The sequence below is a fragment of the Notolepis coatsorum genome (genome assembly GCF_963971535.1).
Source record: "Notolepis coatsorum genome assembly, chromosome: 2".
Lineage (NCBI taxonomy): Eukaryota > Metazoa > Chordata > Actinopteri > Aulopiformes > Paralepididae > Notolepis > Notolepis coatsorum.
This window is the reverse complement of record NC_140166.1, coordinates 186837951-186860189: the sequence shown is the minus strand read 5'-3', so window position 1 is coordinate 186860189 and position 22239 is coordinate 186837951. Positions and strand designations below refer to the sequence as shown.

The 22239-nt window shown below is 43.6% G+C and overlaps 1 protein-coding gene across 2 annotated transcripts in view; it reads right to left on the bottom strand.

Annotated features, from left to right (window-relative positions):
• The window catches only part of plin3 (perilipin 3), a 39480-nt gene that overhangs the window by 4501 nt on the left and 12740 nt on the right, over nucleotides 1-22239 (bottom strand). For both annotated transcript variants that reach the window (XM_084307300.1, XM_084307301.1), the window contains exons 4-5: nucleotides 4543-4625; nucleotides 3097-3319 (exon numbers count right to left, since the gene is read on the bottom strand). In XM_084307300.1, coding sequence (XP_084163426.1) covers nucleotides 3097-3319; nucleotides 4543-4625 — 306 coding nt within the window. The remainder of the gene's footprint in view (nucleotides 1-3096; nucleotides 3320-4542; nucleotides 4626-22239) is intronic.

Below are 22239 nucleotides of genomic sequence, written 5' to 3'. Positions count from 1 at the left end.
TAAGCAATTGAGTAATATGTCCCTATACTGCATACACAACTGTAATTGGAGGGAGTGACCACATGTTTTGAAGTTGAAGAAAATAGTCAGAATAAATAGTGGAAAGTCTGTTTTGAACAGAAATGCAAATGTAAACATTATACAGCATGAAGAACCAAGTTGTGTAAAGCATGGGGGGGGGTTCAGCAGTTTGGACCCAAAATCATTTCCTGTCAACCATTGCATTGGCATTAACACATTGCCCGCCGGGGGTTATGCCCATCTAATGCCCCTCTCTGCCAGTGCTGTAAGCCTATGGAGATGTTTACCTTCTTTGCAGGGCTATAACTTTTTAAATTTTATTGCTATATTGAGATTACTATATGGCCCATTCAACATCGATTATCTATCGTTCAGGATGTGGGAACGTTATACTTTTTCATTCATACCTTCTAGAATATAAGTATGTTTTAATCTTTTCTGCTGTAATTCCAAAACCGCTAGTTATAGGCCCAAACGCATTATATAGATTATCGATTGCCGTTTCCCCCCCATACACGCTACACCAAAAAACTCAAATGTATATGATCGGTATACATTATGCCTCATAATGCGCGTCGGAAAGGGGGGGGGGGTCGTTTATAATTCCCCGATCATCAGTAACTGCTTTATGTAGGTTGGGTGGATATATTGATCAGATGGTTTGCAAACAAGGAAATGCACAATCGGGTTGAAAATAACGTTATATTCCTCTTACCGTGGGCCAATGAGACGGTGAAAATGGCGGTGAAAGATCCCAGGTCCATTTCCGGTTTGTATGGCGCAATAAACGCCAAAATCATATCGATTATTACGTTTAGAAAGCGATCCATTATGTACATAGTGTCTGTCGGGAGTCCCGTAACGAGATGTGACTGCCGGATGATTTTCATCGATGCACTGATGGCACATCCTGTTTGCGAGTGTAACTCGCCCGACCATCCACCAGGCAGCCGTATTGAGCCGTCGTTGCAGTCACATCTAAGGTCCAGCTGCAGGACCGGGGGTGGGTATATGAATTATGAATGCCATGGCGAAAAAATGAAATATTGATCTCAAAAACGCTGTACAGCGATCCTGGCAGACAACGCATGGCGGGCAATAATGCTGGACAGCGTTTCAAGTTCATGCTAATTCTGCCATTCCACGGCGTACGACGTTATTGAGATCATATTTCATCTTTTCGCCATGTTATTCATAATTCCCTCACGGAGCCTGGTCTGATGCAGTGGGAGCATGCACAACTCTGCAACGGTTCAATACTGCCGCCTGGTGGATGATCGGCAAGTTACCAAACCGGAAATGGACGAGTCGATCTCGGTGTGTCTGGGAAATGCGTCCGGCACTTGCATATTGTCGCGGGACTCAAGACACACACTGTCTATATGGATCTCTGCCATAACTCAATAATCAACATGATTTGGGCTGTTATTATTATTATACAAACCAGAAATGGATCGACTCGATCGCCGTCAAATAAGTGGGATCTTTTTGCTCCAGTATCAGCGGCCAACGGTAAGAGGACGCTGACGTCATTTTCAAGGCGATTGTACATTTCTTTGTTTACAAACCAACTGATCAATAAATCAACCCATACTACATAAAGCATTTACTGACGATCACGGACTTATAAACGACCCCCCCCCCCGTTCATCCGCGCATGATGAGTCATAACGTTTAGGATCGTATTCAGTTGGATTTTTTAATATAGCGTGTATCACGAATAAACTGCAATCGATAATCTATATTATGCGTTTAGGCCTATAACTATAGCGTTCTAGGAATTACTGCATAAAACAATAACATATTTATATTCTAGACGGTATTTTCGTATGAATGTATGAATGAAAAAGTATAACGTTCCCACATCCTGAACGATAGATAATCGATGTTGAATGGGCCATAGTAATGTCAATTTAGCAATACAATTAAAAAAGTTATAGCCCTGCAAAGAAGGTGAGCGACTCCATAGGGTTACAGCACTGGCAGAGAGTGGTATAAGATGGGCTAGAAGCGTGGCAGGGAATGTGTTAAGGGAAAATACTGGTCCTTTTTAGAATGTCATTGTCTACCGTAACTCATTCTGCGCCATCGCTTAATGCGCCAGAGGGCGCTAGAACGCCATCGCTTTAATCAATGGGGAGACTGCGAGATTTGCGAGCGCTTAAATATATATCTTATATTATAGCTATGGGTCTAATACACCCGTCGAGTGTCAAGTGAGTTGCATCCAGTCAACATGCACGAAACAGATTGTTTTTTTTATCCGTACATTTCCGTTTTATATCGTTTTGAATATGAGTCGTTTTGGTGATTCTTAGTAATCCCAGGAAAAGACGCGATAATAGCCCTTTAGTGGAATACACTAAACATGTTGTCATTTTTCGCCTGATTACCGAATCTTCCTGAAATCAATGCTATATTATCATTATTATCCTTCCTCATGCATACATGAAATGGCCCTCGTAGCGCGGGGCTCCCCCCGCCACTCAACGGTAAACAGCCACACACACACAGACAGCGTCGATCATGGTAGAAAGAAATATCAGATAGACGCAATATTTTATATATAGAGTCCTTACCTGGTCTCTGATGTAATGCAAAAGAAATAATCCAATTATCTGATCGCCATTCCAAATACTGCTCGTGGAGGTCCGTCCCACACAGTGGTGCGTTATTGAAATCATCTGGGGTGACACGCACCACGTGCACGCGCGCTCCCGGCTCACCATCTCCATTGTTATGAACAAATCGATTGCAAGTAGTCATAAGTAACTAATTAGTTCTGTGAAACTAAATAAAAGTTTGTCACAACACTGATGTAAGCATATTTCTGTAAAAAATATTGCTTAAAGAAATGGGAATAATTAGGTGATCACACTTAATTTTCTGTGACAATTATGAAATTAATTAAAATATAATAATATATATAATTTAGCTTGAATAAGATCATCGAGACAAGAGTTCCTGGTCACCAACCCCTGATCAGGACTCCCCCTCTACCGGGAGGGTTTGTGAATATGACCCATGTGTGTGTGTAAACTCTTCATGCTCTCCTCATTTGCTTAAGCTACTGACCCAGCTCTCTCTCGCTGAGTGGCAGGTTCTGGTCGATCCAGTTCTCAGAATGACTGAGCGCCAGGCCCATGCCACTGCTGACCATCTGACCCATCCGGGTGCCAAGGACCGAGCTGATGCTTCCGCTCACTGCAGCCCGGGTCAGCGACACGCCGCCCATCACAGCTCCCATCATGGCCCCAGTCCATGACTGGTACATCATGCCAACCGTGTCCGACACCACCTGAGGAAGAGAGAGCAGGTTTACGCCACACATGAAAAGCAGGAAGGCTAGATCATCGCTCTATTTTTCTTTTTAAATCTTATTTTATCTACTAGAAAATGATCAGAATCACTTTTATTGACCAAATATATTTACACATACAAGGAATCTGGGATGGAAATAATCTTTGCTGTACAGAATATACACAATAATACAGAGTAATTTGCTGGGGTGGAAATAATCTTCGCTGTACAGAATATACACAGTCTTTATAAGAGATTTAACTATTGCACTAGAGGAGGTGGTAATGCAAGAGATATATACAGAGGTGGAGGAGTTGCCGTTAGAGGCTCAACACACATAGTAAAAAAGGTACAAAGAGCAGAATGTTCGTGATAACAAAATTCCATAACACAGGTTTGAAGGTAGGCTCTGCAATTTATCAATATTTATCTTATCGTCCATCTGTGTTATTGTGCGTGGGACGGTTTGATATCATTCTCATCAAATTATTTGTTATATTTGAGAATGTTCAGTTTCTGTTTGATACTGTATCACTATCACACAGTCTAATATGAGGTACATTGGATTGATTGGATTATCTAATGCAGGGGTTCTCAAACTTTTTTATACCTTTATATCTTTGGCGATCCCCACACTTATGTGTATCGGGTAATTTCAACATGGAATTAAGGAATATCAAAATAAAAGCACACGTTGTTGAACTTGATCATGCATATTTATTAGAAATTATTTTATTACAGCACTATGTTATGAATACACATTTATAAAATGAGGCATATTTAGCCAAAATATGTTGCCAGAACATTACTTGCCAATGCGCGACCCCACTGTCACCTACCCACGACCCCACTTTGGGTTGCGACCCGTAGTTTGAGAACCGCTGATCTAATGTCATTTTCCATATGTACCCAGATATTGTTAAATATATTGATATTGAATAAAGGTCTTCTCAATATCATGCTATTAATTTTGTTTCCTATGGTAGGCCTTACATGCCAAGTCCTGTCTACTGGTTGCTGGAGAATGGCATTGGGCAGCTTACCTTGTATACTGGTTACTGGCAGATGGGCAGCTTACCTTGTATACTGGTTTCTGGGAGAATGGGCAGCTTACCTTGTATACTGGTTTCTGGGAGAATGGGCAGCTTACCTTGTATACGGGTTGCTGGAGGATGGGCAGCTTACCTTGTATGCTGGTTTCTGGGAGAATGGGCAGCTTACCTGGACTGCTGGTTGCTGGAGGATGGGCAAGTTCTCCTCAATCTTATTCAGTCCCATTATGGCATAGTCATTTACCGCAGCAACTACAAGACAGAGAGAATAAAGGACCAAACCAAAAATCAAGTCGTTCTTCTTTTTTCATCATCTTTTACTGTTACAAAAAAAGTTTTTTCTGCCGGTTCACCACTGCCATAGTCTGTCACTGTATCTGCAAATGTTGTCTTAAACACCATATAAACCCATGACAGTCACCACATCTGACTAAAATGCCATGCTAACATCTGAGGTGTATTTATTTTCCAGAACGTTTGTTTATATATATATATGTCTTTTTTTAGTTGCTCTATAATGTCTAAAAAGGGGAGAAGAGGAGGAATTCTTTCTCAGATACTGTATTGGCAAAAGATTTTCTGTTGCATGGCATTTTAGTTAATACGAAAAATAAAAATTCTTAAAATTCAATGTTACATCCTTTTAACACTTTCTGCGCCAACTCGGGTTATCTCGCCAGCGGTTGAGCGCCAGAACCCCCTAAAACCAGAGAAATCTCGGGTTTTCATCGTTTTTTTCGATACACTCTCACGGACCTCTGTGTTACCATTGGAACTCATTCTGAGACCTTGAGAGTGCAATGCCGGCCGAATCCTGCTAGGTGGCAGTATCGCCTACCCTTTGAAACCTTATTTTACACTGTGTGTTACATTTTATATGATCCGGGCGAAGAATTTGGACCCGGTCAAGTGAAACGGTTCATTCGAGCAATTTGGAACGCGTTCAGGACACTCGATGCATATGTTGTGCCATTTCATGTCAGGGACCCGATGGACATCAATACTGGAAATCGCGATCAGACAATTGGAATATTCATTTTGGGATACCTCCTAGTAAAGGTAAGGACTATATGACATCAATCCTACTTTGATCCAACAATGATTTCACATCGATCGCAACGATCAACGTATGTCATATTCAAAACGTATGCCGTTGCTTGATGCATTCATGATGAAACATAATACCTATTAATATACCTTTGATTTGGAAACAGTAACGTGTCCAGGCAAGCAATGCGAACGACTTTAGCAAAATTCACATAGCGCTCTATAACTCAGCTCCAGGAATTAGCCCGGATCACTCTGAAACTATACAATATTCACTACGGGATAACATGCAAACTTATACATGAAAGAATTAACTATTTTTTACATGTTGGACAAGAGATAGTGACTGTCAAATGAGCCATAGTATTGTCTCCATAGCTATAATATAGAATATAGATATAGCTCTGCAAACATCGTGACGCACAGTGAAAATGCCTATCTTTTAAAGCGTGGCGCATTTACTACAGGGATGGGGATAATAGCTGGCGCTGAATGTGTTAAGGCCATATTGAAAGGAACAGAAGATGATAAACGATTAGCAGGCCCAATTACATTTGTGTTTCTAGTACTGATGCATAGAATTCCAATATCTGCCTCACATGCATGACATGCAAAGAGTTTGTTGAACTCATATAATCTAGGAATGCTGCAATATGGTTGTTTGAGGCCGATACTATCAGTGGTGCCAAAAGCTGGGGGTCCAAGGGGCCATTGGCTCCCCATGTTTTGAGAGGGGTTTGTCTGCAGCACCTTTTGAGTCGCAAATCACTGTATCCCTGCAAATGACCCTATATTGCAACACTCATGGAAAAAAATTAATTTCAATCAATCTGTAGACATAATGCCCCTATGTTACTTGCAACACTAAACTTCACCGGTAAAACTTCACCGGGACATCTGGGTGCTTCAGCTCAGAATGCTGTTATAACGCTGTTACATCTATTACATTGTTGGAAGTTTGTTTCGTTAGTGCATCAAGTTTTGTCGAGCAATTACCTTCCAACACTGGCTGCCATTGAGCATTCGTGCCATTGTGAAAAGTTAGGTTTTATCCGTTTTCAGGCATTTCAGTGATCAGGCCTGCATCACTATTTCTCACGTTACACAGCTTCAGTAGTAGTGTTGTAAAAAATATAGATTTTTCGATACATATCGATTCTGAATATTTAAAATGGTTTCAATACTGATTTCCCGCAATATCGATATTTAATTATTCATAAAAATATATATATATATATATATATTTTTTTTTGTATAAGGAAGTTGCATTGTTAATTTCAATACCTGTAATAGTACAGTAGTCCACACACACACACACACAGTTAGGTTGGAATATGACTGTAATACAAACAGGTTTGTCAGGTACATGCAACACAGATTACAGTGTTTACATCTGTCTGCTTGAGAAAATGCCATGTTCTGCAATAAAAATGATTGAAGTGAGACTTTATTTTATTAGATAAAACATGTTGACAAAGTTTTACTTTGCAGTTGAAAAAAGGTAATAAATTAAATTTAACTTAACTTTACTTAATTTCTAAGATTATATCATTTAGTTATTTTTATATGTGTGATCTAAAGATAAACAAAGGGTTTTAAAAGTGTTATATTTATCTTCTCTTATAGTACCAGAGAGAAGCTGAGGAGAATCAACCAGCAACAAAAGCAAAATGTATTAAAAAAAAATATATATATATATATTTTTTTTTACATTTTAAGATTGAACCTTTTTCCCTGTGGTATCGAAAATGGTATCGAATATCGAAATTCCAGTATCGTGACCACACTATTCAGTAGTAGCCGTTAGCTAACAGTGCGCCCGTGAGAGCTAACCGTTAGCTTGCTGCTGCATTAGCCGGTGGCTATCGACCCTTCTTCCTCCCAAGAGAGTTAACGTCCATCATCCTCATCGGAGTGTACATTCCACCACACGCGAACACTGGGGTCGCACTTTCAAAACTTCACGACGAGGTAAACAAACTCCAGACAGCTAATGTTGACGCTGCCATTTTGGTTCTGGGCGATTTCAACAGCGCGCACCTTAAAAAGGTGTTGCCGAATTTCTATCAGCATGTGACCTGTCCCACCAGAGGCGAGAACATATTAGACCATGTATACTCGCAATTTAAGAATGGGTACAAGTCACAGGCTCTTAGTCCATTCGGTAAAAGCGATCACGCCGCCATCTTTCTTTTGCCAAAGTACAAACAAAGTCTCAAGCGAACGCCGGTGGTCTCGCGAGAGGTTAAGCGTTGGGCCGTGACGTCAGAGGAGTCACTCCAAGCTGTACTGGAATGCACAGACTGGAGTGTATTCCGTGATAACACAGCCAATATTAACGAATACACCGAAACGGTGATTGACTATGTCTGTACTATGGTAGAAGAAACAATCCCCTCCACCAAAATTAAAATCTACCCAAATCAAAAGCCCTGGGTAGACAAATCCGTCCGTGAGGCTCTGAAAGTGCGCACATCAGCATACAACACCGGGCTGGTGACAGGCAACATGGAAGAACACAAGATGGCAAGATACAACGTCAGGAGAGCAGTAATAGAGGCAAAACGGCGTTACAGGGATAAAGTTGAACTTCAGTTTGAACAGGCTGACTCTAGAGGCATGTGGCAGGGCCTCAGAACAATGACAGACTACAAAGGCACCCCCCTCAAACTGAACAGTGACATCTCCTTAGCAAATGATCTCAATTCCTTCTATGCGAGGTTTGAGGCTGTGAATAACAACACCAGCCTACAAACCACGGCAATGGGGGGGGGGGGGGGGTCTGCTGATGGAGACTCAGTGTTCAGGGTAACAGAGCATGAGGTGAGACGGATCTTTAAAAAAGTGAATATCAGGAAGGCAGCAGGACCGGACGGCATCCCCGGCCGCGTCCTAAAAGTCTGTGCCGACCAACTGGCCCCGGTATTCACTGACATCTTCAACCTGTCCTTGGAACAGGCTGTCATCCCCACCTGTCTGAAGAAGTCCACCATCATCCCTGTACCCAAAAAATCTACGCCCGCTTGCCTCAACGACTACCGCCCTGTAGCCCTCACCTCCATAGCCATGAAGTGCTTTGAGAAGCTAGTGAAGGGCTACATCTGTTCCTCCCTCCCCATCAACCTGGACCCTCTGCAATTTGCATATCGCCCCAACAGGTCCACGGAGGACGCCATAGCCCATGTGCTGCACACAGCAGCATCACACCTGGACAAGAGGCAGGGGAACTATGTGAGAATGCTGTTCATCGACTACAGCTCAGCATTCAATACCATAGTCCCCTCCAAACTCATAGCCAAGCTCAGGGACCTGGGCTTGAACTATGACCTCTGCCAGTGGGTCTTGGACTTCCTGACGGGCAGACCCCAGGTGGTAAGAGCCGGCAACTGCACCTCCTCATCCATCACGCTCAACATAGGGGCCCCCCAGGGCTGTGTTCTGAGCCCCCTCCTCTACTCCCTGTACACACATGACTGCATAGCACAGCGGAACAACAACACCATCATCAAATTTGCTGATGACACAGTAGTGGTGGGCCTGATCTCTGCCAACGACGAAAGGGCCTACCTGGAAGAGGTAGAGAACCTGTCACAGTGGTGTCAGGAGAACTGCCTCTCCCTGAATGTCAGCAAAACAAAAGAGATGATTGTGGACTTCAGGAGGTCGGGGGTCAAGGACTACAGCCCCCTCAGCATCGACGGGGCACCGGTTGAGAGAGTGAACAGTTTCAAGTACCTCGGAGCCCACATATCCGAGGACTTGACATGGACCACACACATTGACAGTGTTGTGAAGAAGGCACGACAACGCCTCTACTTCCTCAGGCGCCTAAGGAAGTTCCAAGTCAGTCAGAAGATCCTTAGGAACTTCTACTCATGTACAATAGAGAGCATCCTGACCGGCAACATCACCTCCTGGTTTGGGAATAGCACTGCACAAGACCGTAGCAGACTACAAAGAGTGACACGTTCAGCCGAACGCACAATTGGAGGGGGGCTTCCCACCCTCCAGAACATTTACAACAAGCGGTGCAAGGGGAAGGCTAAGAGAATTATTAAGGACTCGAGCCACCCGAACAACTGCCTCTTTGAACTGCTGCGGTCAGGCAAGCGATACCGGAGTCTTAAGGCGAGCACAGAAAGACTCAGAAGAAGCTTCTATCCCCAGGCCATCAGGCTGCTAAACGAACAATAATCGCTAAACGAACAATAATCACTATGCAACAACCATCAAATGCACACAGCACACACACCCACACGCACACTCACTCACTCAAACAAACAACACACTGCAGCACCCACTCTCCACACTTTAGATCACACAAACACACTTACACTTTATATTTATTGATAAAGGATTTGCACTACAACTCGTACACCTACTGTGAATTGTACCTAAATTGCACCTCGTCCCATTTCTCCATTTCTGCCTTGCACTATATAGTATTGCATATTAGTACACTGCACAGTATTGTATATTGTATGGTAACTATGTCTATTCTGCATCGAACATTGTACATATGTCTAAACTGAACACTGTGACCTCATTTTTTTACTTCTAATTTTACTATGTTATTTTATTTCATACTTATCTTGTCTTGCACAGTCTCTGGAGCGCAACAGTAAGAAGCATTTTGTATAAAAGTATTCTGTACTTCTGTATGACAACTATTAAAGAAACTTGAAACTTGAAACTATCGGTAGGCCGGTAAGAGCTAGCTGTTAGCCGGTAGCTGGTCGTTGGTCAGAGCCGACGGTGGGCCTGTGAAGGCTAGCCGTTAGCTTGGTGCTAACCGTCAGCCTGGAGTTAGCGGTTAGCTTGTGCTAACTGTTGGCGTTAGCCGTGGGGAGGTAGCGGGCCCTGAACACTCTGACTCTGCGTCATCTCTGGCAGAAGATGTCGTCAGCCTGCACCATGGCCGGCCGCAGGCGACACACCGGAGCGAGGCTCCAGCCGTCGCCACTTCTGGCCCCGCCAGCAAGAGGCCTCGTCAACGTGGTGGACCAGCCATTTGTTGCAGCCATTCATCCTGCGTCCGGGGGTCAGGTAGGACACGTTACACTATGCCCCACTCCCCCCCCCCGCCCCAAATGTTTGGTTAATAACAATGTTTTTGTTTAACAAAACGTGTGTTTACTTCACTGTATTTTGGGGGTTACGACATGTGCTATGTGAACCCACAGCTACAAATGCTGGGGGCGCCTTCTTGCTTGGAGTTTGTGCAGTTTTCTCTGAAAATTTGCGTTGGTTGCTATTGTGTATAACTGGGCAAGGCCTGTATAGTTCTAACACTTAGCCAAGGCTTATGTCCTTCTCTCTACTTAAGACAGCGTTCTTTCTTACGTGAGTAAAAGTGAACTTGGGTTTTATTGTATGATGAGAGGTAAACGTAACAAACGTTTAGGTAAACGTAGCATTGAGTCCACAACTGGTATGGGTGTTAGCTTACAGAGTTGTACATATGTGGCATATGAACAGAGGACCTTTTGGTCCCCCTCTCTTTAGTCTGATATTTTTTCTTTGCTTAAGGGTAATGATAAAAATAGCGAGTGGCAAGTTTTTCACACATAAGCCAGAGCCGTGAAATAAAACCAGTTTTTTACACAAATCGGCTGTGGCTGGCGTGCATGATGTAAAGCTTTTACTTTAGGTAAGTATGTGCTTTCATGTAGCGCGCTATGCAAACTGGTGTCATAGCTCTGCTTTTTTATGGCGTCGTATCAGGGGTGAGGTGTTGAGGGGGGTGGACAGAATAAACCTCCCCCCGGATATAGTTATATCCTTTACGTAACTGCCTATCAGTTTCCCTGACAAGGGTGTTTTTCTCTCTCGTCACAGGGAGGGGGGTTACCTGTTTCCCACACCAAATTAGTAGGTGGGACACGGGATTCCCCCGGCCATTTGAAGACGTCACAGGCGCGTTTTCTTATTGGCCAAGAGACATGTCCGTGAGTTACAGGGCCGGTGTCATTGTAAAGGAGGGGATGCAATGCAGTCGACACTATTGGTTCGTCTGCTTTGCTCCATACCAGTAGTGTATATTGGGCCGTTTTGAGTTTTCAGAGCCTCCGCCATAGAGTTTCAGAGCCTCCTCCTCAGAGAGTTTCAGAGCCTCCCTCTTAGTGAGAGAGCCTCCTCAGAGAGTCTTAGTCTACTTAGTCCAATTGTTATATGAACCTTTTTCAATTGTTTTACTCACGTTGAGGTCTCTCTGGGAAAACCGCTGTCTTCCCCTCTTACATAAGAGCAGAATTTACACGCTTTTTATCCCCAGGCTCGAGAGACCATTGAAGACGTCACAAGCACGTTTTTCTTATTGGCCAAAAAACATGTCAGTGAGTTACGGGGCCTGTGCTACAGACTGCTGTCATTGTAAAGGCTGGATGATGCGATGCAGTCGTGACTATTGGTCCTTCTGCTCTGCTCTCTAACAGTAGTGTATATTGGGCCGTTTTGTACTTAGTCCAATGTGTTACATGAACCTTTTTCAATTGTTTTACTCACGTTGAGGTCTTCCCCTCTTACATAAAGAGCAGAATTGACACGGTTGTTATTCCCAGGCTCGTCGTGTGAGGACCCGTGTCTGTGTCTTTTGTAGACCGGCTTCCTGCTGCTCGTCCCAGACAGCAAGGGGAAACATTGTGGGGTTCTTTCTTGTTAGAAATTCACCGTCACTGTTCTCGGGTTCTTTACGAGCATACATACACGCCGTCTTATGAAATCAGTGTGTGGTCTTACCGATCAGCGCTGGCCCAGGGTGTTTTGTCAATGATTGAATCCGCTTTTTGGGACCGGCGCGCCTTGGTTGCCCAACATCATAAAAACAGCGTTTTTTATGCGGTCGGCTGGGAAGGAGATTTTTTTCTCTACCGAGCGCCAGTGCACTAGGTTAGACTCGAGGACTCGCGTGCATCTCCGGGGGGGGGGGGGGGGGGGGGGGGGAGATGATGGAGTAGATCAAAACATGGCAGGGGGGTCTCACGCCCGTTAGGTGGGCCACCGGGAGCAGTGCGTTCGCGTACCGACCGTCTTGGTGGCACCCTCTGTGATGTTTTGGATCGACACGCGTACCTACCCCCCTCTTACAGTAGGACTGGGGGCACCGGCGTGACAAGGGCACAGGACTTGTCCTGGTCGCGCCGGACCGGATCAGTTTAACCCGTTGTCCGCCGGGGCGCAGACAAGTTCCTGGTACCCCGAAGGACCCTGAGCTTTTCTGGGGGGAAAATGCCAGGGCGGACCGGACGTCATGGGTTTGATGTCATGAATGTGTGTGTCATATAGGTGCCACTACGAGTTGCCCTTAACAGTGGTGTGCATTGGTCCATACTGTACTTTTTTGCACAATGTTAGGTGTGTGGTCCTTCTCCATTAATTTCATCCCCTGCTGAGCCGGGGATGTGAGGGGGCTGTTTCTCTCAACTCCTCTATGCACCCCTGTGTAGGTCCCGGTCCTCCAGGGCCAGGTCGGGCCACCCCCTCAATGACCTGTGGCCTGGGTTAACCCTTTTATTAAATTTTTTTATCCACTTTTTCTCCTTATTCTTTCTATTTTTCTCCCATCCCGATTTCATATTGCCAATTCTCCCCTCCCCTGTCTTGAACGTTGCTAGACTATGCCTCCCACTGGTCGGCTGTAGTGAGGATAGAAGCCTTGCATCACGTGTCCCCTCCGGTACACGAGGAGGCAGCCTGTCGCATCTTTTCACCAGACAGCGCGGACTCTCAGTGGCGAGGAGTAACGCGTGGGAGGCTCACTCTGCCCCCGATACTTCCTGTCTCTGCTGTACAGGCGTCACCCAACCGACCTGTAGGAGTCGCTGTCCACAATGTCCAATCCCCACCCATCGACTTTCCACCCGCTACCTCTGGCAATTGAGATAGTATGACGACTGGCCCAAGCCGGAGGCAACGCTGACTCTGGGAGTCGAGACCGGAGTTTCTTGCATTGGTGACGAGCGCAATCTCCGCTACGCCACCCAGCCGCACCCCTGGGTTAACCCTTTTTAAACCTGAAACGCTTGAACTGCATTGTATAGCCTGTGTATACGCGCAGTTATGTTTCTGGGGTTTCTTAGTGGGTTAAGGGAGCATCCACTCTGTTAATAAACATAGGGGGGTGGTTGTCTCTCCGGTGTGTTGGTAGCAGAGTCGACTCTCAGGTTGAGCCCGGGTCTGACCCCGGCTGCCCAAGAGTATGCCCCGCATATTTCATGACGTCTGCCAATTGTGTCAAACTCTTTCTCTGAACCTCGACCCCACGGGATTAATAAATTGGCAGGGTCAGGGTTTGTGGTGGAATCTGTTCGCTGGCGGGGTTGGCTAACTCCGACTCCGCGAGGTTCGTGGCCCCATGAGATTGTGACATGGTGCACGGCATACCGAACACCCTTTCCGCCTGGATACTGTTCTTACAGTAGGCCCCTTAGGCACCCGTCTAGTCCGCAGTGCTCTGGGCGCAGGTCAAGTTCTGCTCTTAAAGGGGAACTCCACTTTTTTTGGAAATTAGCTTATTTAACATCTTCCCTGGAGTTAGACAAGAAGATGCATACCTTTTTTGTCTCTGTGCGTGCATTTTAGCTTTGGGAATAGACGCTCCGTTAGCATAGCTTAGCTTCATCACTGGAAGTGAGGCAGGACAGTAGCCTTACAGTGCCTTACAGTGTATTGCAAGGTCTGACATTGACCAAACTTGATATGCATGACCTTGGTGGGCTCTAGGTAGGGCTGGGCGATATGGCCTAAATATGATATCACGATATTTTCTGACCTTTCGGCGATACACGATACGCATCACGATGTTTTTCTTTTTTTCCCCAAACAATTCATTATGAGGCTTACCAAGACAGTATTTGAGTTTGCAAGCTAACATTAAAGACAAAATAAAATACCCATGCATTTAGCATTTTTATATTATATATTCGATTTAGATTATTGGATTATTAGATTATTTATTGCATATATTTAGCAATGAGATATTATATAATTTAGATATGAAATATGATGAATCGAAAATGGGGGACCCTGATGTAAACAAGACGAAAGTCTTTCGCTGGTCTGCATCCCCTTAACAATTGTATGTATTGAGCTGTACTGTACCCATTCTGCAATATGTTAATAAAGTTTTAAATCAATCAATCAATAGGATTTTAGCATTTTTATGAAACTACTGTATATTTGTATGTCTCTAAATGTTTTGATGAATTGAAAATGGAGGACCCTTATGTAAAAAAGCCGAAAGTCTTTTTCTGGTCTTCATCCTCCAGTCAGTCCACTGTTGTTGTATTGAGCTGTACTGTATTGTACCCATTCTGCAATCGTTAATAACGTTCATTAATTCAGCCGGCAACAGACAGTCGAGTCTGCCAATTACGTCACACCGCTTGTACCCGCCCTGCTGTTCTTAGCACCAATCGGCAAGCAGCGCTATTCTTTTTTTACTTCCTGAATGCCCTCCTTGATTTTAACGAGAGCTCAGCTCAACGACAACAACAACAGCTCACCGCAGCCGACGAGTGATTACTAGCGCACCGCAGCATGACAACGAGGCATAATGATTTTACTGCAACAAATGTTATAATAAAAGCCTTTCCATACATCTGTCTGATTGAAAACTTTATTAACAGACCGCAGAATGGGCACGCACAACTCGGCACGGACTGAGATATGAACAGTAACGCTTGCTATCTATGTCGTCATTGGACGTTGCTATGTTTGGGTAAATACGCTGATGTGTAACTATATAACGTGTAACTATATAATGTTGATGCCACAAAACGAATGCCTTTGTTAATCATACGTACTAACTTTGATGCAGTAGTGTGTGTGTGGGAGCGGCGTTGTTCAAAAGTTTGAACGGGGTGGACCAGATTGACGCGACACAATCCTCTTGGGCAAAACATCACGATATCCACGATACGTTAAAAAAGTGTATCGTTAATGAACTGTACCCGATATTTATATAATATCGTCATATCGCCCAGCCCTAGCTCTAGGTCAACTCCTGAAAAGGGGGTCAATGTCAGACCTTGCAATCAAAAGTTAGGGGGCGCACTGAAATTATGGCAAGGGTTATTAGCCCCCTAACTTTTGATTGCAAAGTCTGACATTGACCCCCTTTTCAGGAGTTGACCTAGAGCCCACCAAGGTCATGCATATCAAGTTGTCAATGTCAGACCTTGCAATACACTGTAAGGCACTGTAAGGCTACTGTCCTGCCTCACTTCCAGTGATGAAGCTAAGCTATGCTAACGGAGCGTCTATTCCCAAAGCTAAAATGCACGCACAGAGACAAAAAAGGTATGCATCTTCTTGTCTAACTCCAGGGAAGATGTTAAATAAGCTAATTTCCAAAAAAAGTGGAGTTCCCCTTTAAGACCTGTCGACCTGGATTGAGGGATCAACCTCCTTGGAGGGTTGTCTCCCCGGCGCGCCAGCTGGCCCCACGACATTGTGGGGGGGAAGCCTCATTGGGAGCGCTTCGGGCGGCGTGCCAGGGGGAGAAGGGCCTTCACCTGGTTTAGGCCCTGTCCGATACGCTGGCGATGTGGGGGGTGGTGTCACCAGTGACCGTCTGGTGGGGTCCCGATGCCGCGGCCTCGTTGACCTCACCAGGCCCCTTTTTCAGGGGGTCCTAGCCCCCGGGATGTGGCCTGGGGCTGGGACCTCCTCCGCACTCCGCTGCTACGGCCTTGCCACGGGGTTGGGGCCTTTTGACCACGACCCCGCGATGTTGGGGACTGTGACAGTTTTTTTTTTCACGTCCGTTCCCTGGTGGCGTGTGGGATGCGCGTCAGAGTAGTCGCGGGCCCTTCTATACGAAGGTAAGTCCCACGGTCTGCTCACCCTGTGCGTTTGAGGTGCTAAACCCATTTCGCACAGTCAGGTCTGGTCTCCCTCCCGTCCCTCATAGGGGGGGCCCGGACCCTCCCCGGTATTCTGATGGTTGTAGGGGGCCTCAGCGGGTACATCTGTCGAGCTTTCCGCTCTGCTCCACTCCTGTGTTCCAGTAGGCAGAGCACAAAGCCATGAATGAAATATGACGAAGGTTATCCTATAACCCTAGTTATATGAATTATGGCGAGCGCTCTGCTTCGACTCACTGAGGACCCCACGGTCTTCCCTTTTTGGCGGTGAAAGACTGGGGAAGGAGCTGGTAGTGTGGCCATGACCCCGCTTATATATGAGCGGATGTGGGCGTGGTCAGGCAGGTGGGTGCGTACACGTGGGTGAAAGTTTTCATGATAGTATACGATTAAAGGGATAGTTCCAGTAGGCAGAGCGCTCGCCATAATTCATATAACTAGGGTTATAGGATAACCTTCGTTTCCATCTGTAGTCCCTGCCTACCATGCATGACTTTATGGTGTGGGAGGAAACCGGAGTACCCAGAGGAAACCCATGCGAACACAGGGAGAACATACAAACTCCACACAGAAAGGCCCCCTGCTGGGGTTCGAACCCAGGACCTTCTTACTGTGAGGCAGCAGTGCTAACCACTGTGCCACCGTGCCGCCCAATATGATAATAATGATGATTGTCCCTCAGTTTACCCTTCAGACCTTTTCTACTAGTGATGTATTTGAAGCTATTTATTCGAGGAGTGGATAAATTGGATACTTTTTTCCTAAAACTTTATCACAGAGCAATTAATGCACACAGAGTATTTGGAAATCGGCACAGGTATTTCCATTACATAATTGTGGTGGTAGAAATTATTAAAATTACAGACCAATCTCCAAGTTACCTTGCCTAGCTAAAATCCTGGAATCTCTAGAAATAAATGCTTTGAGTTGGTTATTTGCCAGTCACTCTGTTCTAAGCCTACATCAATCTGGTTTCAGAGCCAATTTCAGCCATTACATTAGTTACAAATAATATAGTATCTGCTTTGGACAGCAAGAAACAGTGTGCTGCTTTTTGTGGATCTGTCAAAAGTGTTTGATACAGTTGATCATCCTTAGCTCTTACAGAGGTTATGTATTATTGGTTTAGATGGAAAAGCCTGCGATTGGTTTCAGATTTATTTTTTGAGACTTCAGTGTGTGAAGTCCGGGAGTACTCAGTCTGAATTCTTGTCCGTAACAAAGGGTGTTCTACAGGGATCAATTTTAGGTCCTGTCCTTTTCACAATCTATATTAATGATATTGTCTATTCATTGAATGGTTGTCAAGTAAATTTTTATGCTGTGACATTATTGTGTGTATTGTATTGCCAATTCTGTACAGCTAGCCTTTGAGAATCTGCACATTTCCTTTTATGCTGTTTACAGAGACAGAAATATTGATTATGATAGTATGCATATATCCACCGCAAATGGATCTAACATTGAGAAAGTTACTGAATATAAATATCTTGGCATCTGACTTGATGTGAAGTTTACGTTTAAATACCATATAGATGATATTCAGCAAACTGCAACACAAAATTGGCTTATTCTACAGAAACCCAAATGATTGTTGAAGCAGTGTTGAATATGAGGATGTCATTTATAGAAATGCTGCTCCTACCACCTTTGAACATCATTCTGCCCTCAGATCTATTACTGGTTATAGCTATGATACTCACCACGTGTCCTCTATAATAAGGTGGGTTTGTCTTCTCTGGCAGAGAGGTGTAATGATGATCATTGGTATTTATTTGGCAATTATCAGAAATCTAGATTGGACTTTATCTAACCTGCTCAAATGACTGGCTTATGCTTAAAAAGGAACATACCGACTTCTTGGGAAATTAGCTTATTTTTTTTTTTTTTTATCCACTTTTTCTCCCATTTTTCTATATTTTGTCCCATCCCAATTTCGTATCATCCAATTCAACCCTCCCCTGTCACGAACGCTGTTTTTTTTTTTTTTTTTTATTATTGTTGCAAAACAAAACTTATTAAAAGTCAGTACTCAACACACAATGTATAATGAAACTTTCAGTAAAGGTGGTTAAAATATATGCAAGTACAGAAACAGGATAAAACAAAAATAGTCAATAATAACATTTTAACCGTATACAGTGTATATCCAGCGAAGTTACAATTATATAAATGTTAGTATATAATATACCCCTAATACCTATTTTCTAAAACCCTACACACATATGCTCCAGCTCAAACCCCCCCCTCCCGGACCCCCTCTTGGATAGTACCTCCATTATCCCTCACTCCTAACCAGACACCACCATTATAGGCTAGCTTTTATTCTCTCCACCACTTCTAACCACATTGACATTTTGGATTCATTGAGCCCCAGAATTCTTGCTGTAGATATTTCTTGATATATCACATCGAGATATGTAAGAAACCACACTTTCCGGCACATTTTTTCCGGTTGAAACCAACGTGATGCGATCAGTTTTTTAGCTACTGTGATACCCGATAAAACCAATCTTTTTAGTTGTGGATTCACTGCAAACTCAAAAACATCATTCAATAGCAATACCGCGGGGTGTACAGGTATATTCCAAAATACGAGTATTGATAATTGTTGGGACACATCTTTCCAGAATGCCTTAACTGGTGGGCAGTCCCAATACATGTGCATAAATGTTCCTTCGTCCCCATTTGTACATTGGGAGCATTTGGAGTCTTGTATAAGCCCCATTTTGCACAGCCTTATAGGAGTCAAGTATGTCCTGTGAATATAGTTCAGATTGATTTGTTGATGATCCGGGTTCCTTGATGTAAGTCGGACATTTGCCCAGGCTCCTTGCCAATCAAAGTCATTTTCCAGGTCTGGTATATCCCTCCTCCAGACATTGTCTAGTTGAAGGGTTTCATACGAGGACGTTAGTAATTGATAATAAAAACCTGATACAAAACCTCCCAATGTATCTCTTTCATAGAAAAATTTGTGGTATCTGTGGTGTTCAATTGGTATGTGTAATGGAACACCGTGAGATCTCATACAAAGTCGTAACTGTATGTAAAAAAGCCATGTGGACTCGGTGAGGTTAAACTTTATGCATATTTCGACATAACTACAGAGGCCCTTGTTATTAAAAATATCCCCTAATGAGTGTATGCCTCTCTCTTCCCATATAGGGAATCTTATAGGTCGTTTTCCCATTAAGAGAGCATTGTTATTGAATATGGGAGTGTGATTATGCCATACTTGAGGGTTAGGAAATGTCCTTTGTGTTTCCCGCCATGTCCTGATTGCATGGGTAATTATTGGGCCAAATTCTCGCTCACAATGCTTGATTGAAAGTTTAGTGTATGCTATGTCTTTCAATCTCTGTGGGGCTACTATGTTTTCTTCTAATTTTCTCCAAGATACCAAAGCCTCGGGGTCAAACCATATCTTCTTCAATGGTCTTAATGTGAAGGCATTAAAATATTGTAAAAAATCTGGGACTGCCATGCCACCGTCTGCTTTATTTCTCTGTGCGGTGGATCTTTTTATGCGAGGTGGTTTGTTATTCCAAATAATCTTGTAATCTTTTCCAGTAGCCCTCTGGAGGAGGTAACGGAAGCATTGAGCTGAAGAAATTGATTCTTGGTAATACATCCATCTTAACTATTGATACCCTTGCCTGTACTGAGTTTTTAAGTTTTGCCCACCTGTCCAGGTCGTCTTTGATTTTGTTCTGTATTTTTGTGTAATTGTGCTTCACCGTTTGTCTTATGGTGGGAAATATTTCCACACCCAAGCATCTGAAATGTTTGACCATGGGTATCGCACCTGGGAGGGTTGTCTCTTTTTTTGCACTGGTGTTAAGAGGAAGAAAAGCCGACTTAGGCCAATTTATTTTAAATCCCGATAAATCACCAAAGTTCTCTATCAACTTGAGTATAAGCGGCAATGTGTTGTTGGGGTTTTGCATGAACAATATTACGTCGTCCGCATATAAACTAATTTTATGATGTGTGCCCTTGATTACTATTGGTTCTATGTGTTGGGATTGTCTTATAAATTGTGCTAAAGGTTCTAATGATAGATCGAATAGTCCGGGACTAAGAGGGCAACCTTGTCTGGCTGAGCGTGATACCGGAAAGATATCGGAGATGAATGTGCCTGTTGTAATCCTGGCCGATGGGTCCTTGTATAGTACTTTAATCATATCAATGAAACCTTTTCCTAACCCCATCCTTTCCAATACTGCCCATAGAAACGACCATTCCAACCTGTCAAATGCTTTCATAGCATCCAGGGATAGTATCGCCTTAGGTGTGATGTCCTCTTTGTCTGTATCTAGTACGTGCAGTATTCGCCTTATGTTATCATTGATCAGGCGACCTTTTATGAAGCCTGTTTGGTCCGGATGAACTAAAGACGTCATATGCTTTTGCAATCTGATGGCTAATATCTTAGAGTACAGTTTGACATCGGTTCCGAGGAGGCTTAAAGGACGGTAACTACCGCACTCAGTGGGGTCTTTGTCTTTTTTGTGAAGAACTGAAATGAGTGCGGTATTTTGGTGTTCAATGAAGCTTCCCTCTTTGACTGAGTATAAGATCATATTTAGTAATAAGGGTCCAAATATGTCCCAGCAAGAAATGTACATTTCTGATGGGATACCGTCAATTCCCGGAGCTTTGCCGTTTTTCATTCCGGATATGGCCTTCTTGAGTTCTTCTAATGTGATCGGTACTTCTAACTGTTTAGCGTCTTCATCCGTAAGTTTAGGGAGAGTAATTTGATTAAGATATGCGTCTAATTTGTCTTGATCAAAGGTCGTTTCTGAGTTATATAAATCGGAGTAGAATTCTTTGAATGTATCGTTTATTATTTTGGGTTCTGTTACTAGAGCTTGTTGTTTCCTAATGGCAGTTATATCTGCAAATTTTGCATTAATTGTTAGTCGCATGGCTAATAGGTGACTAGGTTTAGAACCTTGGAAGTACTGCTGTTGTCTAGTGCTGCGTATTTGCAATTCCGATTTTTGTCTGTACATTGCTTTGATCTCTGTCTTTAGAATGTTAACTTGGTTATCTAGTCTAGTAGAGTTGTTGTATTTTAAAGAATTAAAAAGCGTTGAGTAAAGCGTTTCCATTTCAGACAGTTTTGTGTTTTGATTTTTGCGCAATATGGAGGTAAATCTATCCGAGAAATCCTTGATCATATTCTTTACCGACATCCATAATATTCTGGGATCTTGCACCGAGTTAGCATTATCTTGTAGGAATACTGTGAGAGCTTCTTTAATTTGTGTAATGAATTCCTTGTTGTTAAGCAGCATCGAATTAAAACGCCATCTTGGGGCCCGGGTAGATAGTGTACCAAATGTTGCTTTCAGGATTAAGTAGCAGTGATCTGATAGCGCATTGGGTGTCATTTCCACTTCATATTTATCAAATATTCTCGGGGATGCAAAGACGTAATCAATTCTGGATAGTGTGTTGTGTCTCGCCGAACGACAGGAGTACTTGCGGGTCATGGGGTTAAGTGAACGCCATAAATCAGTTACTCCTGTTGATTTCGACCAATCTTTTAATGCTTTAGATGAATTCTTTTGTTCGCTGGAGAAGGAAAGGTAAGTTTTGTCCATCCTTGGGTTCCAAATGGCATTAAAATCCGCACCTATTATATATGAGTACTCGGGATGGTTTAACATTTCTCCTGTTAGTGAAGTGAAGAAACCCACTTCGTACAAATTCGGGGCATATACCGCTGCCAATGCAATTTTCCTGTTATTGTGTATAATCCTAGCTATAGTTATGCGCCCCTCAGCATCCGACCATACCCCTTTCAATTCGATATTTAATTTGCGTCTGACGACTATGGCTACCCCTCTAGTTCTCGTAGCAAAAGAAGAGTGACTAATATTATGGTATATGTTATCCGCTAACGTATTTATGTCTCCCTCTAAAATGTGCGTTTCGCTTAA